This window comes from Ostrea edulis, chromosome 1, assembly GCF_947568905.1.
Source record: "Ostrea edulis chromosome 1, xbOstEdul1.1, whole genome shotgun sequence".
NCBI classification, from domain to species: Eukaryota; Metazoa; Mollusca; class Bivalvia; order Ostreida; family Ostreidae; genus Ostrea; species Ostrea edulis.
In genome coordinates, this window is record NC_079164.1 from 78,408,834 (window position 1) to 78,432,786 (window position 23,953).

The 23,953-nt window shown below is 35.7% G+C and overlaps 1 protein-coding gene across 4 annotated transcripts in view; it reads left to right on the forward strand.

Annotated features, from left to right (window-relative positions):
- The first annotated feature begins 5,294 nt into the window (after positions 1-5,294).
- LOC125680041 (pleckstrin homology domain-containing family G member 5-like) overlaps positions 5,295-23,953 on the forward strand; it is an 82,271-nt gene continuing 63,612 nt past the window's right edge. The window contains exons 1-2 of one of the 4 annotated variants that reach the window (XM_056161734.1): positions 5,295-5,896; positions 18,780-18,865. In XM_056161734.1, the coding sequence (XP_056017709.1) occupies positions 5,653-5,896; positions 18,780-18,865 (330 nt within the window). In that variant the 5' untranslated portion in view covers positions 5,295-5,652. Of the gene's footprint in view, positions 7,923-18,779; positions 18,866-23,953 lie in introns of all 4 variants that reach the window. The other 3 variants (XM_056161737.1, XM_056161739.1, XM_056161736.1) reach the window with 3 other exon arrangements.

Sequence of the window (23,953 nt, forward strand, 5' to 3'; positions counted from 1 at the left end):
AGAGAGAGAGAGAGAGAGAGAGGCTCTCCCCAAACCCTAACACACCCAAAAACTAAGACTCCATTCTGTTTGTGCGATCACAGGAACCAGTAATTTTGTCTGTAATAATAATAGTAGGGGTCTATACTATACCATCCACAACATATTTTCATTAGGGGGTGATATAGTATAGACCCCTACTAGTATAATTACGGACAAAATTGCCGGTTTTTGTGGTGCGATTCCGCGGTAAATCCCCTCCGTTAGTACGATTCTGGGGTAAATCCCCTCCGTTAGTACGATTCCGGGGTAAATCCCCTCCGTTAGTACGATTCCGGGGTAAATCCCCTCTGTTAGTACGATTCCGCGGTAAATCCCCTCCGTTAGTACGATTCCGGGGGTAAATCCCTTCCGTTAGTACGATTCCGGGGTAAATCCCCTCCGTTAACTACTAGTACGATTTCGCGGTAAATCCCTTCCGTTAGTACGATTCCGCGGTAAATCCCCTCCGTTAGTACGATTCCGGGGTAAATCCCCTCCGTTAACTACTAGTACGATTCCGCGGTAAATCTCTTCCGTTAGTACGCTTCCGCGGTAAATCCCCTCCCTTAGTACGATTCCGGGGGTAAATCTCCTCCGTTAGTACGATTCCGGGGTAAATCCCCTCCGTTAGTACGATTCCGGGGGTAAATCCCTTCCGTTAGTACGATTTCGGGGTAAATCCCTTCCGTTAGTACGATTCCGCGGTAAATTCACAGGCACTTGGGAGCATGGATCATAATAATTAATTCCGAACCCCCTCCCCACCCTTATCTTTTTTCCTTCTTTTTACTTAGGCTAAGTATTATCTTGAATGCATATTTTCAATATATAAGTACCAAAAAAAAAAGCCCAAGTGTCTGTGGGTATGAATTCCGATTCCACGCATTTCTTGATAAGTTTATCGAAGTAGAGAATCCATGTTGTTTATAATATATATTAACAAGTAAATCGCACATGTTTTGTAGATATTGCCACAGGTGCTTGCATGTGGACAGGACTTCCGATACCCCTTTCTTGTAATTCCTCTCCGGGGTATTTCGTACGTATTTTTGATTAAAAAATAGAAACTGTTTTTAAAAATGTCATATCACCGATCATAATACATGTATATATTATTGCAACTGTGTTTATTAAAAAAACATAAACCCATACAGTGTCGGATTTAAGGGGGGGGGGGTGCAGCCGGCGCGCGCCCCCACTAAAATATTAAAATTTGACATAAATCGTTGCGATGACTAACAGATAAAAGAAGCAATAATTTCTTCCACTTTCGGAGAAATAAATGACCAAATATTTTGATTTATCAAATTTCATTTTTTGGGAGAACTTAATTTTTTTTTTTCAAAAGCCCTTAAAATTTGCGTCATTTTATTAATTTCACCTTATCAAAAAATGACAAAAAATAGTAAAAAAGGACTACATATGAGACGTATTTCAAGCACCATAAAATCCAGGAGCTTCCGGGGGCTCGCCCCCTGAGCCACCAACACGGCCCACAGCCCCTGCCTCAAAAATTGTGCCCCCTCTAACCGCGATTCTTGGATCCGCCCCTGCCATATATTTTTAAAAAGTCACTGTGTTTTGAAAACGAACGAATGATCCACCACTGTCTCCCTGAGCCCGCTAATGCTAATCAGAGTAGCTTCCCTTGAACAGAACTCTTTATTTGTTTACGTGGTCGGAGGCGCGAAAAATGCCAGATTACAAAAGTGGAACACAATGTGATTTTGATCCTCAAAAGATAGCTTGGCTAATCATCGGGTAGGCATGTAGAATAAATTGCTGAAATGGATGGCAGTGTAGCAGGTGACTTGATTTGTTTGGTTTGATTCAGTGGTTCTGAGTCTGTTACATTCATGATTCTCTTCTCAGTCGTTCTACCCGAATCTACCGGTTACGTTTCAGTGTCTCGCTGTTTCAGTGTTTGGCGGTGCACGCGACCGTAGTACAATATTACATATAGTACATAGTTGTAGTTCATAAACACAGGGTTTTTAACAAAATCTGAGCAAATATATTGTATGATAAGAGTATACTCCCATTATACTATATGTACAGTAACATTAGTTTGCTTATATAGTGTCGAGCCCCTATGTTAAAAAATATGGTTATGCTTTTTGAAATGATATGTTGACGGTGCTGCCGTTAGAGAGAGTGTGAGATCGCACGCGCAGCGTGCCAGCTACAGTAACCTACATGTATTGCCATAAATCATTAAATGAGCAAGTCAACTTTTATTACTTTTACTATGTTTAGGCCATTGATAACAGTCATTTTTCAAAATTATTTTCGTAAACTTATCTAGTGTCAATTTATCGTAACTTTTACACCATTTACAAACACTAAATATCTACAGTTTCTGGTCTCAGCGTCTTATCAAATTAAGTTTTTCTTAAACAGCTACACAGAAGCTCTGGGGTTAATGGTGCAAAATTCTGCATTCTGAGCATTTCCTGGCACTGCATTTTTTTTTAGATTGTCTACTTTTTAAACAAACTTTTATGTTACATATACTTTTTCAGAATATCGTAAATATATATCAGTGTTTCATCTTATTTATCTTAGAATTAAATGATATACTGGTATTGATAAATCTGAATGATGCAATTTACATGTAAGTATCCACCTTTCATATCATTTTGACTCAGAGTCTCGTTAAAATTGAATAACTCTTGAACTTTTTGTTCTGCAAAAAGGGGGGTCCGGACACACACACACCCTCTGGATCCGCCCTTGATATTTATCATATTCTTTCCTTTTGCTTCCTTCACTGTGACTTACTTAACCTTTGAGGACTTGTTCTGAACTGTGTGCTCTGCTTCTATTTTTCTCATTTCTACTCTCAATCTGTCAAAGTCACTGATTGTGTGATATAAATGTCTGCAAATATCCTTGAAGTCTTCTCACACAAACCTTTGTAAACTATGTGCACACTGCCTGTGGGCAAATTTTTTTTAGAGGTCAATTGAAACTAGGGACTAACTTTTAGTATTTAACAACTGGAAATTCATGAAAGTAGGCAAATACAGTCAAACCTCGCTATCTCGAACTCGATGGGACTGAGAAAAAACTTCGAGATATCTGATGATTCGAGATATAGAGGGTAAAATACTTAAAGAATTAAGTGGTTGTGACTTCCGAATCACTTCAACATATCCATGGTATTCGAGCTATCGGTGTTCAACTGTTACAGTATGTCATTTTATTTTTTACCAAACTTGGGGTGGGTGGGGTTTTTTGGACCCTCAATCGAATCCCCCTTCTGTGTAAGTAGTCGTTACTAATTGAATTACCATATATCTAATTTAAAAGAAAAATTGAAAATTTTAAATATGTAGTGTACTCAAAATTGCATGAAAACTTAAATTCAATAGGATAACAAAAACCTTCAAAATTCTCTTTTTAATAACAAGGTGGTGATTATCCTGATAATTTATATATATTGCTACATGTTTGCCCCCCCCCCCCCCCTTGCCCCCCCCCCCCCCCCCCCCCCCCCCCCACACACACACACACACGCACCCACACACACCCCTCTTTGGCTGTTGTAAGGATAAACTGAGATCCATTTGCAAGCTTACAATTTATCAAGTTGATCACGATCATCTGATGTAGAGCATACAGTTACCTATTTTCAAAGATAGAAGTAGACTAATGAATTTTCTCTGCCATGAAAATTGGCCTCTTTGATTTTCATATTGTGTTGCACGCTAAAGTTACTTGTAATGTTAAAACAAAACCAAACATATTAAATAATGTTCACCTTAATTCAAATCATCCACCATTTTGATGGAAATCGCATTCATAGCTCTCTGCTCTCAACCAAGATTTAACCTTTATGAATGTGTCTTGTGATTTCTACCAAGGTAATTGCAAGTAGTTGATTCATAATCACAGTACATGGCAATTAAGGTATTTATTATGAAAAGTATAAGTTTTAAGAGGGACATATGCTGACAGCTCAGAATTAATTTTGCTACATTGCAGACACATAAGGACATATCTGTTGTTAAACAAGGTTTATAGGGCACCTGGGATGTATTCAAAATAGCAGTGGCTAGGTAGTGTTAGATAGTGCAAACATGTAAGTAGGGCTAACAAGCATTAATTCATTTAACATAGCAGCTATGGTAGCTGCTATCATCTTGAAGGCAGCCTTTTCTACTTTATTTAACTAAAACAGGGTTGTTTATTTCTTGTAGTGTGCATTTTCCTCCTATTAAAAACCAGCAGAAAAACTGTAGTCTTCAACACTAGAATTTTTCTAACACTGGTACTAATATTTATTCTAATCCCCTAACACACCTACCTGTAAAATTGTATATCTTCTACTCTAAGTTGATTCTTATCTCCTTACATTTAGCTCCAGATAATTGAAATTCAAATAACAGCTTTTCAAAATGCTTGACTGACTACTTCAATCATGTCTGTCTGTCTGTCTGTCTGTAGAATAAGTGTACATATGTTCTGTCAGAGATTTGTGTTTTGATTTTTCTGAAAATTTGTATACTTTTAAAGATGAAAGATGTGCATTTCAAATTTTCATAATGATTGGAGAAGTTTTCTGCAGTTTACAGATGTTTTTTTTTTAAACTTTGTGTAGAGACTACTACATAAGCTTAGTAGAGGGAGTAATGAAGTTGCCATGTTTTTTTGTTTATTTTTTTTTTTTGTTTCTTTAAATTTGTCTGTCCAACTGTGGTTGACATGATTTTGTAGGAACATTTTCTAAGAGACTTGTGCATGACTTTTTCCTGAAAATTTTAATACTATTACACCATGAGGGTGGGGGTATTAGTCCTCTTAGGACAGTTCTAGTTTTTTTTAAATGATGTACCTGTTGCCCCTGTGTTATATTTAAGATGAATCATTTGATGATATTCCATCGTTTGATATGAATTCTCTACATTCATCAGATATGCTCTAGTTTATGTATGAAAAATTATTAAGATATGGTGTGGATTTTTTTTTTAAAAGCTATTCAAAATGTTTAAAATATGTGAATGAAGATGATGATCATAAAGTGCTGAAAATACTGTCAAAAAGAAATATTTTTATGTCCCTGATTCCCTCTGAATGACAGCAGAGCAAATCTTTTTAATCTTTAAATCTGTTGAAATAGAAATGGAAATTTGTGCATCTTTATTCATGTGTACTGAAGTGAATTTTTGTAAGATTAATAAGTATTTTACACTGTGTGACAAGTTAGATTGACGTTATGACACATACTTCAAAATTTTAAGTTTATTAGGTCTAATATGTGACAATTGTGGGGGAATGAGTCTGATTCTGCCGGTATATGGGACATTGAGACACAATACATGTTACCTGCTGGATTCTGTGATCGTAAGAAGATTAGACATTTAATGAGGCAGGGATACTTTTTACTTCGTTAGTGAGCTTGTGTATTCAGTTGTACAAGTGTTTTTCTCATCTTGTTCTTTTATGGTCAAGATAGGATTCCTGAAGTCCAGTGGAATTTGTTTATGTGAAATTGTTGACAAGGCAGATTAGGGGAGAGTTTTAAAAAGAAACATGTTTGTTTATCTGGGAAAAGAAACTATCTGTGGAGGAAACATTTTTTTAAAGTCAGTTTGGTAATTCTGTAAGGCACGCAAATTTTGAAGAAGCATGGAACGGAAGCAGACTATTTTGTGGTTGAATTCTCCCGAGAGCTCAGGTCCAAGGATGATAACTGTAGAAAGTTTAGATGATGGAGATCAGGATCAAGGTCGTGAGGTACAGGGCGACTCCGATAATGACAGTCATCGCTCGCTCAGCCCCCATTGTACTAGGAGACTCAGTTCAGATTGTGAAAGTCTTCAAACTCAGGACACCTCTGACAGTGAATGTGGAAGTGTGTCATACACTGGAGGTAAAAAGTCTTTAAATCCGTTAAGTCTGTGGTACAAGTTTCTGAGAATCCAAAAGAACCACTATAATATTTACCATGATTTTAATTACATGGTAGATTTACTCTGGTAAGGAATTCTTCAAATACAAATATTTTAAAAAAAAAACTACTTCACTGATCAAACACTCTAGTGAACTAGTTGTGCTGTAATCTGTCATGTTGATAGAGTAGTTGTGAAGTATACCACCTCAGTACATCATTTTGTTGTAAAGATTTCATCTGTCAATTCCCAGACTCGATGATGTGTGGAGAAGACATACCTTGTAATCTGATATACTCAGATCTGATGTGCTGAAGAAACAGTATAGTTCTCATGGAACCATGACTTATTTTTGCAATAGCCATGGGTTTTATTGGGCGGTAGACTGTAACAATTACATCTGAATGCTTGAGTAACTGAGAAAATTTTTCGCTTGCCAATATACTTTCACTACCATAAACTTTCTTATAAATGAAAGAAAGGAGTCAATATCTTATATACTTTTATACATGTTAAACCATAAAACCATTCTTTATAGCTAATTTTCATTAGTTTATTATTTTTCATTTTGCAATTTATATAAGAGTTACATCCCTTTTATCTGCATGCATATATGCTTGGGCATAATATTTTTCATTAGTTTAGAAATGTTAATGTCAATTTGGGAAAATGATATTTTATTGGATACATACATGTACTGTCTGATCTTTTCCCCTTTTATCCAAATGCCGTATTTCCGAGACGTCTCTGTGTTGCTTGAGTTAGCTCATTTTATAAGACGTTTAGTACATATATTTATACAAAGTCTGTTCAAATACTGTAGCAGTGATGAATTCATGATTGGGGAAGATACATGAATTGGATCTTAAAATATGCTGTGATTCTTAGGTTCATGGAACTGGACTAGAAACATTTGTCTGCAGTTTAAGAAAATGTGTTTTGAGAAGAAAATAAGGAAATTACCTGTGAGAAGTCTTATTTAAACATGTATGACATGTTATGATTCAGGCTTCATGAGAGAAATTTGCATTGTAGAGGGGCATTGGCAGTTTATGCTCATAACATTTAATGAAACTGTGACTGAGAAAGGTGAATTGATAATTGTGTATTGAAAAGGATTTAGCTTGATTTGTTTGGTTATTTATTCAGACACAACTGTTGTGGTGTTTTTGAGTTAAGGATAGAAAAGTAATTGATTAAATCCCTTACTGGAGAGATATGATGCACCTGGTTTTTGAGAGCCCTTTTAGATTAAAAAAAAGCTACATGCGTATCTTTAGGAATATCCTGCTTTAAGGAGGGCGGGTATCAACTCGAAGCTTTTCTGCTTGCCTTTGACAGATAGTAATGTTTGTCCTTGCCCTTCAAAGAGCAACTGCTATAAAGAATTATTGATTGAAATGTAAAACCCTCACAAACCCTATGTTAACATTTGTTGACTCCTCTTTAAAATATTGGACCCCACATGTTAAGCAGTTCTTGTGACTTATGCGCTCACACTCTCAACTTAACCTATCGGGAAAGGTTCAAAATAATATGGCTCTTAAACCGAAGTCAAGTAAGAATTTTCAAGAATTTTATTTCCTTACATGTTATTTTTCCAATATGAAATGATTTCTTTTATTGTCAAGGATTTCGATTGGGAATATCTACTGCTGTAAGGGTTTGTACACAGATAGCAGTTAGGTTAAAGTCAACACATTCTTTCCTGCGGATGTATGTATTTTAGGTGACAATTTCTTGTACAAATTAGTATTTTATTGAATGGTATGTCAATGTCGACACGTCTTAGAAAACACAGGATGGATAAAGCTGTGCTTCAACCCATTGTGCCAGATCATGTGCAATGCCTTCAACCTTTGGCTATATCCTAGCTGTGGAGTTCAATTAAGATTTCTGCTTGACCCATTTATCCCTGGCATCTGTCTTGTGAATTGTGATAATTGTAATAAAGTGTGGAAATGACAGGCCTGTTGGAAGCGATTGAACTGGAGTTAGGTTTAAGAGGTAAGTCTAAAGTTTACAGACACATTGTCATTGTACAGGGTTGGACTTGTAGATTAAGAGGTAGGTGTTTTGTGTACAGTTTTTGGGGTATGTGAGGATGTCGTATGGAACACAGTTATATGGGGTTAATTCACTGAAGCTTGTGCTAATTCTTGTGAACCACAGAAGATGAGGTAACCTTGGAACTTGTTGTGAAGATCTGGTGCTGTTCTTATTGTGAAGATCTGGTGCTGTTCTTGTTGTGAGCTTGTTGTGAAGATCTGGTGCTGTTCTTATTGTGAAGATCTGGTGCTGTTATTGTGAAGATCTGGTGCTGTTCTTGTTGTGAAGATCTGGTGCTGTTCTTGTTGTGAAGATCTGGTGCTGTTCTTGTTGTGAACTTGTTGTGAAGATCTGGTGCTGTTCTTGTTGTGAGCATGTTGTGAAGATCTGGTGCTGTTCTTATTGTGAACTTGTTGTGAAGATCTGGTGCTGTTCTTATTGTGAACTTGTTGTGAAGATCTGGTGCTGTTATTGTGAAGATCTGGTGCTGTTCTTATTGTGAAGATCTGGTGCTGTTCTTATTGTGAACTTGTTGTGAAGATCTGGTGCTGTTCTTGTTGTGAAGATCTGGTGCTGTTCTTGTGAAGATCTGGTTCTGTTCTTGTGAAGATCTGGTGCTGTTCTTGTTGTGAAGATCTGGTGCTATTTTTATTTTGAACTTGTTATGAAGATCTGGTGCTGTTCTTATTATGAAGATCTGGTGCTGTTCTTATTGTGAACTTGTGCAATAGTCTTGTTGTGAAGATAAGGTGCTGTTCTTATTGTGAAGTTGTTGTGAAGATCTGGTGCTGTTCTTATTGTGAAGATCTGGTGCTGTTCTTATTGTGAACTTGTTGTGAAGATCTGGTGCTGTTCTTATTGTGAAGATCTGGTGCTGTTATTGTGAAGATCTGGTGCTGTTCTTGTTGTGAAGATCTGGTGCTGTTCTTGTTGTGAAGATCTGGTGCTGTTCTTGTTGTGAACTTGTTGTGAAGATCTGGTGCTGTTCTTGTTGTGAGCATGTTGTGAAGATCTGGTGCTGTTCTTATTGTGAACTTGTTGTGAAGATCTGGTGCTGTTCTTATTGTGAACTTGTTGTGAAGATCTGGTGCTGTTATTGTGAAGATCTGGTGCTGTTCTTATTGTGAAGATCTGGTGCTGTTCTTATTGTGAACTTGTTGTGAAGATCTGGTGCTGTTCTTGTTGTGAAGATCTGGTGCTGTTCTTGTGAAGATCTGGTTCTGTTCTTGTGAAGATCTGGTGCTGTTCTTGTTGTGAAGATCTGGTGCTATTTTTATTTTGAACTTGTTATGAAGATCTGGTGCTGTTCTTATTATGAAGATCTGGTGCTGTTCTTATTGTGAACTTGTGCAATAGTCTTGTTGTGAAGATAAGGTGCTGTTCTTATTGTGAAGTTGTTGTGAAGATCTGGTGCTGTTCTTATTGTGAAGATCTGGTGCTGTTCTTATTGTGAACTTGTTGTGAAGATCTGGTGCTGTTCTTATTGTGAAGATCTGGTGCTGTTTTTATTGTGAACTTGTTGTGAAGATCTGGTGCTGTTCTTATTATGAAGATCTGGTGCTGTTCTTATTATGAAGATCTGGTGCTGTTCTTATTGTGAACTTGTTGTGAAGATCTGGTGCTGTTCTTATTGTGAAATTGTTGTGAAGATCTGGTGCTGTTTTTATTGTGAACTTGTTGTGAAGATCTGGTGCTGTTCTTATTGTGAAGATCTGGTGCTGTTCTTATTGTGAAGATCTGGTGCTGTTCTTATTGTGAAGATCTGGTGCTGTTGTTATTGTGAAATTGTTGTGAAGATCTGGTGCTGTTCTTATTGTGAAATTGTTGTGAAGATCTGGTGCTGTTTTTATTGTGAACTTGTTGTGAAGATCTGGTGCTGTTCTTATTGTGAAGATCTGGTGCTGTTCTTATTGTGAAGATCTGGTGCTGTTCTTATTGTGAAGATCTGGTGCTGTTCTTATTGTGAAGATCTAGTGCTGTTCTTGTTGTAAAGATCTAGTGCTGTTCTTATTGTGAAGATCTAGTGCTGTTCTTATTGTGAAGATCTGGTGCTGTTCTTATTGTGAAGATCTGGTGCTGTTCTTATTGTGAAGATGTAGTACTGTTCTTGTTGTGAAGATCTGGTGCTGTTTTTATCAGGGTTGGGCGGTTAAAACCACCCCTGGTTTTAACCGGTTTTAACCATCCCGGTTAATACTCCCCAAGTGGTCAATACTGATCAATAATGGTCAATTGTGATTTAAACTGTCCAATTTCCTATTTTTGTACATTTCTTGCAAAGATAAAGATGAATTAAGTCTTTTCATTAAATGGATCAATTGTTGATTAATATTTTTCATTAGATAATCAAATGTAATTTCAAAAGTTTAATATATTTGGTTTGCTGAAACTGACCAAAATATTTTAGTACCTACCAGAGGGTCACAGTTCTATAGCATAGCTTGACAATTGGAGACAGACCTGTTAATACATGTACCTGGACAGATTAAGAATAAAAGGTAGCTGGACATTACCTGAGCACAGGAAGCAGAGTTGACAGGTGTTAATAAGCATAGGCAGGGATCAGAGATGACCAGTGTGTGTGTTATTGTTATGAAAACATCACCAACCCACCCCTCAAATGTTTATTTAACACTTAAAATGAAGATTGATGAAACAATACTTATTAAAATATAGGTAGTTCTTGTTAAACTAAGGAATTTGAACAGAAACTTTTACATCTTCCCCAATTCAACAGAGTCATTTGTACATTATTTATCTATTATTATGACTTATAAGTTATTATAAACTGATAGTTCATGTTATGAATTACAGTATTTACCATAATGGTCACTTAAACATTTAAAATAAATAACACAGACTATAATGACCAAATAATTTTCAATCGACCAGTATTAACCAGTATTGACCGGTTTTAACCATATTGACCAGTATTGTCCACCGGCCCGGTCAATACTCATATTGACCACTTTTTTGCCAACCCTGGTTCTTATGGTGAAGATATGGTGCTGTTCTTATTGTGAAGTTGTTGTGAAGATCTGGTGCTGTTCTTATTGTGAAGATCTGGTGCTGTTTTTATTGTGAACTTGTTGTGAAGATCTGGTGCTGTTTTTATTGTGAACTTGTGAAGATCTGGTGCTGTTCTTATTGTGAAGATCTGGTGCTGTTCTTATTATGAAGATCTGGTGCTGTTCTTATTGTGAAGATCTGGTGCTGTTCTTATTATGAAGATCTGGTGCTGTTTTTATTATGAAGATCTGGTGCTGTTTTTATTGTGAACTTATTGTGAAGATCTGCTGCTGTTCTTATTGTGAAAATCTGGTGCTGTTCTTATTATGAAGATCTGGTGCTGTTCTTATTATGAAGATCTGCTGCTGTTTTTATTGTGAACTTGTTGTGAAGATCTGGTGCTGTTCTTATTGTGAAGATCTGGTGCTGTTCTTATTGTGAAGATCTGGTGCTGTTCTTATTGTGAAATTGTTGTGAAGATCTGGTGCTGTTCTTATTGTGAACTTGTTGTGAAGATCTGGTGCTGTTCTTATTATGAAGATCTGCTGCTGTTCTTATTGTGAAATTATTGTGAAGATCTGGTGCTGTTCTTATTATGAAGATCTGGTGCTGTTCTTATTGTGAAGATATGGTGCTGTTCTTATTATGAAGATCTGGTGCTGTTCTTATTATGAAGATCTGGTGCTGTTCTTATTGTGAACTTGTGCAATAGTCTTGTTGTGAAGATAAGGTGCTGTTCTTATTTGGTATTGTGAACTTATTGTGAAGATCTGGTGCTATTCTTATTGTGAACTTGTTAAATAGCCATGTGTTTTACTGATGTATTTTATGACATGTATGTTGCTAAAAGAGGCTTGCAATAAGTATTTTCTAAATATTTACATGCATTTTATTGTGCCTTCTTGAATAAAGGGGGCATATGATAATTGGTTTGTACCGGTTGGTCGGTATGTTGATCAGTTGGTAGACCAAATGTTGTCCACCCAATATTTAAGAACTCTAAACTTATTATACTGGTTTCCCTTACAGAGTAGATGACCCCTATTGATAATGTGGTCAAAGTCAAGGGTCAAAGTGGACATATAGTAAGATATTGTCAGCTCAATATCTTGAGAATCATTTGCTTGACAAACATCAAATTAAGACTAAAGCTAACTGGACAGAGATATAGTAAACTGCTTTTAGGACCTTTACATACAGATTCACCATGTGGTGAGGAAGACTGCAGGGTTTGGGGTCTACTGAAATAGACTCATTTAGAAAAAGCTCTCTCGGTCACATGTGATTTCCCCTTCTTTCACAATTATTTTTTTTATAACTATATGTTAAAGAAACATGTATTCCACCATCGACTCACCTTACCCAGGTCTGCTCCATTTCAGTTGTGCTTGACAAGGAGAATATCAGTCCAACTGTAAATAAATTGATATTTTTGGCTATTTGATATATATCGATACTGAAATTCTCCTCAATGGTAGCTGCATGTAGTTGGTTTGTTGGTACTCATAAATGTCTACATCAACATGACTAGAGACTCAGTCATAGTATTGACTGTTCCTTGCCAAGAAAGTGAAAGTGGTTTCATGTCAAAGTAGGTGAAACTATCAGTCCAGGTGTGCATGCAGTTACTTTTGTTCATCTTTACAAAGTCAGCTACAGTCCGATACTCCTCAATTTAATGCTCAACAAAGTCAGCTACAGCCCAATACTCCTCAATTTAATGCTCAACAAAGTCAGCTACAGCCCAATACTCCTCAATTTAATGCTCACTGGCTGTTAATGCTTCAGATTTTTCAATCATTTCAGGCTTCAAGCAATTTTTAAAAATTTCAGACACTGAGAATGAGCAATTGTCTCTTGATAATTCTGGACTGGCAGAAAAGAATTTTCACCGCATGGTCCGAGTCCGTAGTGCAAGTCTGAATTTGGCACTGACAATTGTCACATCTATAAGTGTATCAATTTCGTCACGGATGAGTGCATGAACATTGTCATTGGAATGTAAAATTACAATGTTGTAACAATTAAGTGTTTTGCTCCATGGTTGGTCTATGTCTTTATCAAAATTTCTTGCTTTAGTTTTCTCTTGAGAATGTTATCTAAAAAAACAGTAGGGCCACACTATTGTAGAATTGATGGTCGTTATGCGTTTTTATAAATACAAATACATGAAAAACATTACCATCTTGCTTTCATATTTACTTAGCAAAAGAGAAGAGAGAAATTTAAAATGCATGTTTGATTAACTGCAAATTAGATGTCCTGTTAGTTTTCAAGGTAATGCTAAAAATTTCACAAAGACACATAATTTAAATTTACAAATTTTTAGTATAATTAATAAACTGTTGTATGAATTTATACTTTTAAATGTGAGAGTGATAAATGAACTTGTGGCATCTTTATGGACACTAGTCTGCTGAGCCGTATTGACTTGGTGAACTATACAGATGAAAGTTTACCCGCATGCGAGAAAGTTACAGCTTTTCAGGCAGCTGTTGCTGTATAATGTGAAATGAAGTTTGAACAATATAATCAATATTTTAATTAAGTCACATTTTACATCAAATAAATTTTTTAATGTTAATATCGGTTGGCATATTTTCGAAACCTCTGGCGTATATATTTCTACTGAGATTGTTTCAGATTGGAAATTGTGGATGTGTAATTGAAGCCAGTTAAATTAATTTCATTCGAGATGGTATAGATAACTGACTTTTACATTTTGATACCAATTAAGGCATTGTAAATATGTAACCAGTTTGTGAGAGGCAAAACGCAGTTCAAATGTAAGTAATTATATATTCTGTGTCATAGTTCGCGCCACCAAGGAGGATATGATTTTGGTCCTGTTTTATGATGTGTGTGTTCTGTGGGGTGCACATAGGTGTTTAAAAACTACAGCAAAAATATTTCTTTTTGAAAATCCCCGAAAGAGAATATTTCGGTTTTATGACTGGTAAGAGTCTTTGTCAAGGTTAATGTGTTCTTTTGACCCTCTTCTTTGATCGAGTCTTTGAATGCATCCAAATGTAAAATTTAGTTTCAAGCTCATAGTATAGTAATAATTGTTTGTAGTATGTGAGGCCTGATATTATATATACTAGTGCATATTCAGACTGGTTTGTGACTTCATTCACATTGAACCTCAGTAAAATAATCCATCAATATATATCAGCCCTGCCAAAAGGAATGTGTCATTCTATGTCAAGAATTTACCTGTAATTCACCCATCTGATTAAAGATTTCGAAAGAAGGAGCATATTTGCTAGATACATATATTGCTTTAAAACAAAAGTAGCCATTTGTTTAATGCCTGAAGCATTGTGGTTAGACATTCACTGAACCACTGCAAGTGTGCCGAGAATTTTTAAAGCGTGTCATTTGTGTATTATTTAGACTGGTAAATAACCGAGGAAGTGTTAGAACAATTGGTGATCTATATGAGATATTGCCAGGCAGTGAAGCGCAGCCACTACCAGCTACTGGTAGTAATCTTCTGACCTGAACCTCCTCATTCATCATATCTCAGTATAATCTGATGTTTTCCTGTTTTTTAACCGATCTGTCGGATTTGTAAGTGACCAGTGTGATTTTATTTATTTTCATGCATGGATATGTAATACACCATATAGAGGTATGAACCTGCAATTTTTTTTGTCCATTCATTCGACATTTATTTTGGCAATCTGTGGATTATATTTAGCTAATGGAGTGTAGATCTGAGAACTGCCTGCTGTGTGTGATTAAATAGACTCTGATTCTGATTTTAAAATTCTGATTAATATGATTAATATTTGATTATTATGTTTTAGAAAATTTATATAAATTCGAAGAAAATTCATGATCATAATATTTTTTTAAAAAATTTCATACACTTGAAAAAATGTTTTAAGTACCTACAAATTTTAACGATAGAATTAAGATTAGAGATTTCTCCTTAGACCCTGTTATCCAGATCTTTACATTTCCAATGTTTTTATACCCCCATAATTAGAGATTTGGGGACATTTAGTTTTGGTCTTACTCTTGTCTGTTTGTCTGCAAAAACTTTAACCTTGCCTATAATTTTTGATTGGATGATGATAGAGCTTTCATTTTTCGCATGTAACAGGTAGGCTTATCATTTATTGTGTGTTTCTTATGACAAGACCTTTCTTTTTGTACCAATTTTTTTTTACCGTGTGACCTTCACCTTGGAGTTTGACCTAGTTTTGAAAAAAATTAACCTTGGTCATAACTTTTGAATGGTTAGTGGTAGGGGTTTCATATTTCACATGCATATTCCTTTTGACAAGACCTTTTTGGAACCAAACTGACATTGGAGTTTGACCTACTTTTAAGAAACTTTCACCTTGGCCATAATTTTTAAATAATTAGTGATAAAATTTTCATATTTCACATGTGTATCCCTTTTGACAAAGACCTTTGCTGTAGTACCAACATTTTTGACCGCATAACCTTGACCTGGGAGTTTGACCTACTTTTCACAAACTTTAACCTAGGCCATAACTTTTGAATGGTTAGTGATATTGGCTTTGATATTTCACATGTGTATTCCTTTTGACAAGACCTTTATGGCCATCATTACTTTGCTGCTATACAGGGTCATCAGTGTTTCACAAACTCGTCTTGTTGCCTGCTGCAATAGCTGTAAACAATGAGGATATGAGTCCAGAACATGGGGTTCTCCATCATATGAAATTCATCTGTGGAATATAGCATCTAGGACAGATTTTTTGTATTGACGACATTTTGTTGTGATCAAATCAGTAATAAATATAACAAAAACATTAAACATCACATACAGTATTTGTGTTTAACAACCTAAACATTGATTATAGTCTATACATATAATAATGTTTTTCCAAACTTGTGACAGCTTTTTGAAAAGGAAATTTTTCATGAAGCAAGCATTGGGCAATTTTTAATACTTTATTGTGGAGTCTGTTCCTTAAAGGGTCCTTTCTTCTGTTCATGGAACCAAACCCTCTCTCACAATCTGTAAAACATGAATTGATTGATAGTCTTTTATATTGTAGTAAAATGGCTTAATTAGAATAATCAATGTATTTTAGCACAATTTAAAACTGAATGTAACAAAGCTATGCCTAATGTTGAAGCTGGTACAACCATGAAAAGTTGTGACAGTTTGAGAGAGATTTGGATATAAGTGGCTGTAGTTCTTAACCAGGGTTTCAGAAAGATTCTAGACTTCCCATGATGTGTCAGTAAGACATCTCTATGGAAATTAACTGCCTGCTCTTTTTCCAGAACTCTGTGATTGAGAATCTACAATAGACTAAAATATATTTAGTACGCTAAAGTTATCAAATATAGTGTGTATATATATATATAAGTACTTCATTTTGATTGGTTGCAAATTGTTTTCAATAAATTTCCAGAGCCAGATGATTGTGCTATTGAAATCCGCCAAAACAAATGTAATATGGAAGTGACAGTATTACCAGTTTATACTTCATACCCGTTTTGCTCGTTATGCTTGTGAAGCTCACTGGTCTAAGGGTTCTTCCAGATATCCTGCTTTTTTTCACTTTATTGAGGAAATTGCAGACTCCTGTGATTATATATATGTACTTTCCCCTACAGCTACATGCAAATAGATCTGACAATTACAAAATGGCAGTTGTCTCCATTGTAAGCATGAAGAGTTATGGCCCTTTGCTTACTTCTGCTTGGGTGGATCTGATTGTGGTGCTGAGATTATACTGTAATGGGAGTTATTAAACTGGTGCTAAGATATTTAATTGTGGTGGGGCCACCAAGTAAAATGGCCCATGGAGAACCTGGGAACTAGATGAATATAGAACATCTATTTTATTTAACGACAGGGAATTCTGACATATATGAAAATTGGAAGTAATTTAAAATGTAAATATAAGAAATAAATTTCATTTTTGACTATTCATGAAGGTATGAATTTCAATGCTTCACCTACAATTCTTCAAACCATGACCTGAAGTCAAAATGTGGTCTTGTACAATGCAATTAAAAGGTTTTTGTTGGTATTGTTGCAAAAATCTTCTCAAGAGCAGCAGGCCTGAATTTGTCCAAACTATATAGTGATGGTTGTGTGTCAAAATGACACACATGCAAGCATCATCATGTAGCGTAGATTCACTGTTGCCTCCCCCACCACCAGGCAACGGGTAGACCCACAATTAGGGTACAGTGATGTTTTACATGGAGATTATTTATAAATCCTCTTATCTCAACAAGACTTTACAATTTGTGTTCCAAGCCCGTATGTATGAGTCCCATCAGGTGATCGTTGCCTATGGACCACTTGCAAATTGTCTTCTGTTCCCATTCTGACTGGATTTTTCCCCCTTGCTTGTCTTAGATGACACCATATCTCTGGCAGTAATTTTGCTTTGCATATATACAAGCTTATTCCTCTCACTTGGTCCTAACATAGTCTGGATGTTAATGTAGAACTTGTATTTATATAAATGTTTTATATTCCTATATGCATCAGGACTTAATATTTATGATTCCAATGTTCTTTACTAAATGAAAGGATAGCTAATTCTCATGAATGTAAACAATGCGTGTATGAATCTTAATAGATAAAGTATGACTATATCTTAATTAACGGCTGGGAATATTCCGAAAGAAATGAAAGTATAATGTATAAATATAAAAAGATATCGGTTTCGAAAATACATGAGGGCATGAACAGCTACACTTTACGCCAGCATACTTTTCATGTAGTGCTAATGCGTTTCATGAAATATGCTGGTGTACATCGTCACTGTTCATGCCCTTATGTATTTTAAAAAATGAAATTTATTTCTTAAATGATACAATAACTGACAAAGATCATTATATGCAGGTCGATTAATTTGAAAGGTCGGTAGCATTTACGGTTTGTTTGTGGAGGTAGTTGTATATATCAGTGTGCAGAGCATGCTAATTAGGAACAGTTTGACAGTGTTGACATGGATGTTTGTAGTGAAGACCCCCACCTCTGTCTGTGTGTACATCTTGTTCCCTCCTTGTAAAATAATGACTTACCAGACACCTGTCGCTGCTTTCCACAAACATTTATTAACGATGTTTTATCGAGATGTTTACATTGGTTTCTTCTGTTGGTGCTATTTTGGTTTCACCGTTGCACTTTTTTTTGCCAGTTGTTGACAGTAGATAGGTAATGATTACTAAGAAATCTTATTAGGAAATTGCCTTTGACTGTCACTTTTTAAATACCACAGTTAACGCTATTGTGGTGTCACCAGTAATGAAAAGAATAGGTGTAACAAATTTTGCTCAGAAAGTGAATTGGATATTTTTTGACATGCCGGATTTTATGAGACATATGCAAGTGTCATTTCTATCGTATATAAAGATAATTTTGTGCATATTTTCTTGTGATGTGAATATTTGCGTAAAGCCTACAGGTAAAATAAGGACATTGCCTCGTACTCTAACGGGACCTAATTATATAAAAGGAGTAACTTTTCTTGCTTATAGGTATAAGTACTATTATTATCAAAAATAAAATGTGTGAGGAAGATTTTGGACTCTGTTCAGAGTTATTTCGAGACATACATGTACTCTTGTTTTGTTCTTGGGGGAAATTTACAAGTTAATTTCCCTAACACCTAACTGGATTTGACTGTCATCATTGTTGATCAATTTTAACAGGTGTGCATGATGTTACTGGTAATCAATTTTCTATGATAAAATGGTGAATTTATCAGCAGCAGAGGGAAGAGCTAGTTGATTTAACCTGCCACTTATTACTTCTCTTTCTGATTGTGTGAGGGATTTTCCTGTTGCTTTCAGATTGTGATACCGATGGTTGGGACCCAGGAGTAGACAAGATGGAGTGTCAGAGCCCACTATGTCAGCACAAGAATATTGCAGTCAGGGTGAGTTCCAAATGTTTTATGGGGGACTATAGTGCACTTTAAGCTGTGCAGTGGCAGAGCAACTTATACTGGCATATCTCTGTCCAAAAGTAGTCAGTCGAAAGATGGAAGAAATTTGTAATGTTGATAGATCTGCACCTCCAGTAATGTAAGTAGAGAGAAGTTTGTATTACAGGTCCTCCACACAGAACTGACCTGTGTTAGTATTAATGTGCAGAGTTAGTAGGAGTAACAGAATTTGATACAGATCCTTCAGTTGCCTCTTTAATGGATGAATGGATATGTATGTGTCCTTTCTTACAATCCAACTGGATAGCACGTCTCCTGGATGTTTACTTTCAGTTTCATAGTTTGGATATAGCAAGATGTCGTGCTTGAGAAGGAAGAGATATGAACGATGGTTATCATTCCAATAAGGATGTCTTCTGACGCCACACTCATCAATAAGGATGTCTTCCGACGCCACATTCATCTGAATAATCACTTGTGTACGTTTAAGCACTCCATGAGGATATTTTTGATAAAGAATATTACATATTTAAAATCCATATCATATGATTGCGCCCATGACAAAAGGGCCCTTATGGCAATTTTTACCCATTTTCACTTTTTAGCAGATTCTGATAGATAATAGGTAGATGATTCAAAATATGTAATTTTATAGCCCTCTTTCACTTCTAAGACGTATTTTTCTGCGTTTGAAGCACTTATATATTCTATAGCATCAGCGTAACGTCATGACGTTCTTGGCGTCATTCCATAGAACAACATTTAATCTGAAATAAACAAGGTGTTTTAAGTCTTAATTTCATTTCCTTAATTGTTTGTGTGTGTATTGTGTGAAAAAAAGAAGCTCAAATGTTTAGGCACTTTTAATGGGTTTAAATGGAAATAAATTTCACCACTTTCATGTGATACTCACGACTTTAAGGAAAATTAGCTTTTCACTGTTTTAGTTTTTAAAAAAAAACCAAAAACATGAAATATACCGTATTTTGCCGAATAAAATACGCATTGCTATTTGATACGCACCCCCTTTTTGAGTCTGAGAATTGAGGAAGAATCGCAGCTCGTGTGTATAATACGCGGCAAAAATTCTTACCAATCTTGATTTTATTATTTGCGATTAATTTCACTAGAATTCTATGTGGAAATAATGTAAGTCCTCAATACAGCGGAGCTACATTTTAAGAAATGGCAATCATGCCTTATAGCGGTAATCTTCACTGAGTATCTTCTGGGAGAAATGTAGATTTCAGTAAAGCACGAGATTTTGTAGCATTTCTATTAAAAATTTAACAAACTATATATTTTCTTCGTTTAAACTTCAAATCATATAGCCGACGTTATATACATAAATTCAAAATATTGAATGGGCATTCAATGTGTTGTAATTGACAAACTACCGAAGCTGCGAAAAATGATCTACAAAGGTGCAGTATACATGTATCAACCCCACTCGGTAATTATCAAAATGATGATAATCAAAGCCAAAAGTTTAATTGGTGCCGTAAACAATTAATGCTCTGTCTGTAAAGAAAAAATTAAATGGTAGTGAAACGGGGAATTCAAACATAACTGCATTTAAGATGGGTAAATTACGTCACTCGTTTACTGCGAAAGTAAAGTTAAAAGTAATCGAATTTGCCCAAACCCACGGAAATCGTGCAGCATGCAGAAAGCCATGCAACAGAGAGAAAACTTACGACATCTACCCTTAGGGGTCAAGTGGAAAAAAACATGCACATCTCTCTCTCTCTCTCTCTCTCTCTCTCTCACACACACACACACACACACGCAGACACAACATACAATAACATGTAAAATGTACCAAACGAACACATTATAACTTCTCACCTACAACTGAACACTTTTAAATATCCTGATATTTTTGTAAGAAATTCACTACATGGTACTCAAAACATTTGTAAAACATATCGCTTTATTCACTCTAGCTTCTTGGATTTTAGCTTATGAAGTGAACACCTCACCGATGCACTCTCTAGTGAGCACTTTTATTTACACACGGTCAATTAAACACTCTAAAAAACAAACCCTCTGACACACACGGTCAATTAAACACCCTGAGTGACCAATGGGCAATTAAATACTCTGACACACACAGATAATTAAACATCCTGACGCATACTGGTACATGTAATCAAACACTCTGACACACACGTCAGATAATTAAACACCCACAGATAATTAAGCATCCTGACGCATACTGGTACATGTAATCAAACACTCTGACACACACGTCAGATAATTAAACACCCTGACGCATACTGGTACATGTAATTAAACACTCTGACACACACGGGCAATTAAACACTCTGACACACGGGCAATTAAACACTCTGACACACACGGGCAATTAAACACTATGACACACACGGGTAATTAAACACCTTGACACACACGGGTAATTAAACACTCTGACGCACATGAGTAATTAAACACTCTGACACACACGGGTAATTAAACATTCTTTAACAAACCACTCTGGTGCAGAAAACAACTAGGACACCCCCCCCCCCCCAAAAAAAACAAAGAACAAAACCCCACCTAATGAAACTTGACCGACATACACAGTCTAACAAACAAGTAGCACACGAAGACAGTCTTACAAATGAGAAAAATATTGCCAAAGTATGTTTTATTATCGATATCGTTGATAGTCAATGTATTGTCAACAGTCTTCAAAGGGGGTAAATATTAAACGAGTATCAAAATCATTTTTTTCTTTTCTTTTCTTTCTATTTTTTTCTTTTTTCTTTTTTTGGTTGTGTTTTATCATTATTTTTCTTTTTGTAGTTGTCTTTTTTTCTTCAAAAAATCAATTTCTCTATTTTCAGTGAGTATTTGTTTTCGATATCTTAAATCAATGCTTCCTGAATTATATTCTAAAAACTAGCCACGTAGAACCAGGGTGGAGGTAGGGAGGGGAAGGTGTCCTATTTTTTGATAAGTTAATCTTTTCTTTGTTTTTACTTACCCCAAATATTTTGCATTCGAAGTTAGGGAATGATAACACGATTTAGGTTTCAATTCTTATACTCATGCATTTGGGTGGGTTTTTAAAAAAAATATGATTTAATTTTTTTTTTATTTTGCTTGCTTGTCAATAATTATTCAAAATTCCTCTGCGTTCTTTAAATTTCTTTTTTCCCGAACATTCCCGCTAGCTGCCCCCCCCCCCCCCCCCTTTGGAAAATTATAGGCCTAAAATGTGTCAGAAACCGTCAAAAGACCAATGACTGTAAATGTGTTAATAACTTATTCGTCTTCCGAAAACCCTTAATGTCGGCTTCAAATGAATTTATAAGACCGGAAAGAGATATAAATCCTAAATATATGTTACAAAGATTGCACAATCTGACTTCAAATCTGCTAACAGGGGCGGATCCAGGAATCGCGGTAAAAGGGGGCTCACTTTTTTTAGACAGGGGGTGTGGGGCCGTCTTGAGGCCCCTAATGGGTCCAGGGCGACCTTGATGGGAGCTCAGGGGGCGAGCCCCCGGAAGCTCCTGGATTTTACAGTTTTTATGAGGCGTGAAATATGTCTCATATATGTAGTCCTTTTCACTATTTTTTTGTCATTTTTTGATCGGGCGAAATTAATAAAATGACGCAAATTTTAGGTGTTTTTTTTTAAAGAAAAAATGAAGTTCTCCCAATAAAAGTAATTTAATAAATCAAAAGATTTGGTCATTCATTTCTCCGAAAGTGGAAGATATTATTGCTTCTTTTATCGTTTACATTTTTTCTAAACTATTTACCTTAAATTTGAAAATTTTAGTGGGGGCGCGCGCCGGCTGCGCCCCCATTAAATCCGCCACTGGCTAATGTGACATATTTGCATCTGCTAATAATACTTCTCATTACCAACTCGTTAGAGTTATCACGCTTTGATGACTCTTGTGCGTCAGTGGTAAGAAAATGCACAAGTCTCGCGAGCAAGTGCGAGATTACTGGGACATAAACGAAATAAGCGAGACTATAAACGAAACGGTCACAGCACCCCCCCCCCCCCCCCCCCCCCCCCCACACACACCCCTTTAAGAGTTAAAATACATGGTGTATTTTTAAATAAAATAACCATTGGTCAAACTGCATTTTTCAAATATATATTCTAACACAATCTTATTAAAAATGTTACATGTTTTTAAACTCCACCACACCTATTTTAAAAATTCCAAACATCTCTGTCCTAAATCCATCAATATTTTGTAATTTTCAAAATAGCTTAAATGCAGTTTGTAAACGCATTAGTTGTATTAATTAGTGTGATAAACGTCTTTAAAAATGTAGTTTGGCATATATATAACTTGTTCTAAAATATGGAAATTGAGGGGGGGGGGGGGGGGGGTTCGTGTACGATTACCAAGTCCATGTCATATGAACCTCTCCTAATTGTATGATAAAATAGAATGTCTTCATAGTCTGACAGAATAACTTTAAAAACATATTACTCACATTAAAAGTTTTGTGTTGGATGTGCATATAGGTTTTTCTCTTCACAGTTCTTCTTGCGATTGATGCTTTATATCGGTCAGATTTGGCAGATTTAGTACCTGCACTCCCTCACATAGTTTAATAAGTTCATCTGTTTTCTTGTAAGAATAATCAATTCCTGAATTTGACTTTAGAATTTTAATCAATGTTGTGGTTTAAGTCGGTTATATATAATATGTATCTGATACCATAATTTATATTATGTATGCCTAAGTAATGTTTACGTATGTTGTCCCGGTAGCACGACTTTACGCGCCTTTAATTTGAAGAGTTCCACTAATGGAAATGATAAGTATTGTTTAATAAACATGTGACTAGCAAGTGAACTTTTTATATTTGGTTAAATTAACACATCAATTCAGTGTCCAGGGGTCCGTGTTTGCCCAACTAGGCCTATCTATTTAATTGCTTACGGGATTTATGAGATTTATCACTGTTCGATGATTGTTATCGTCACCTTTCATTTTCCTTTGGGGTACCTCAGTAACTAAGTTATTGTCAAAGAGTTATCTCTCTTGTATTTATAAATAGAATTACCAGACGCGCAAATTTTTCATACAGAATCTTCTA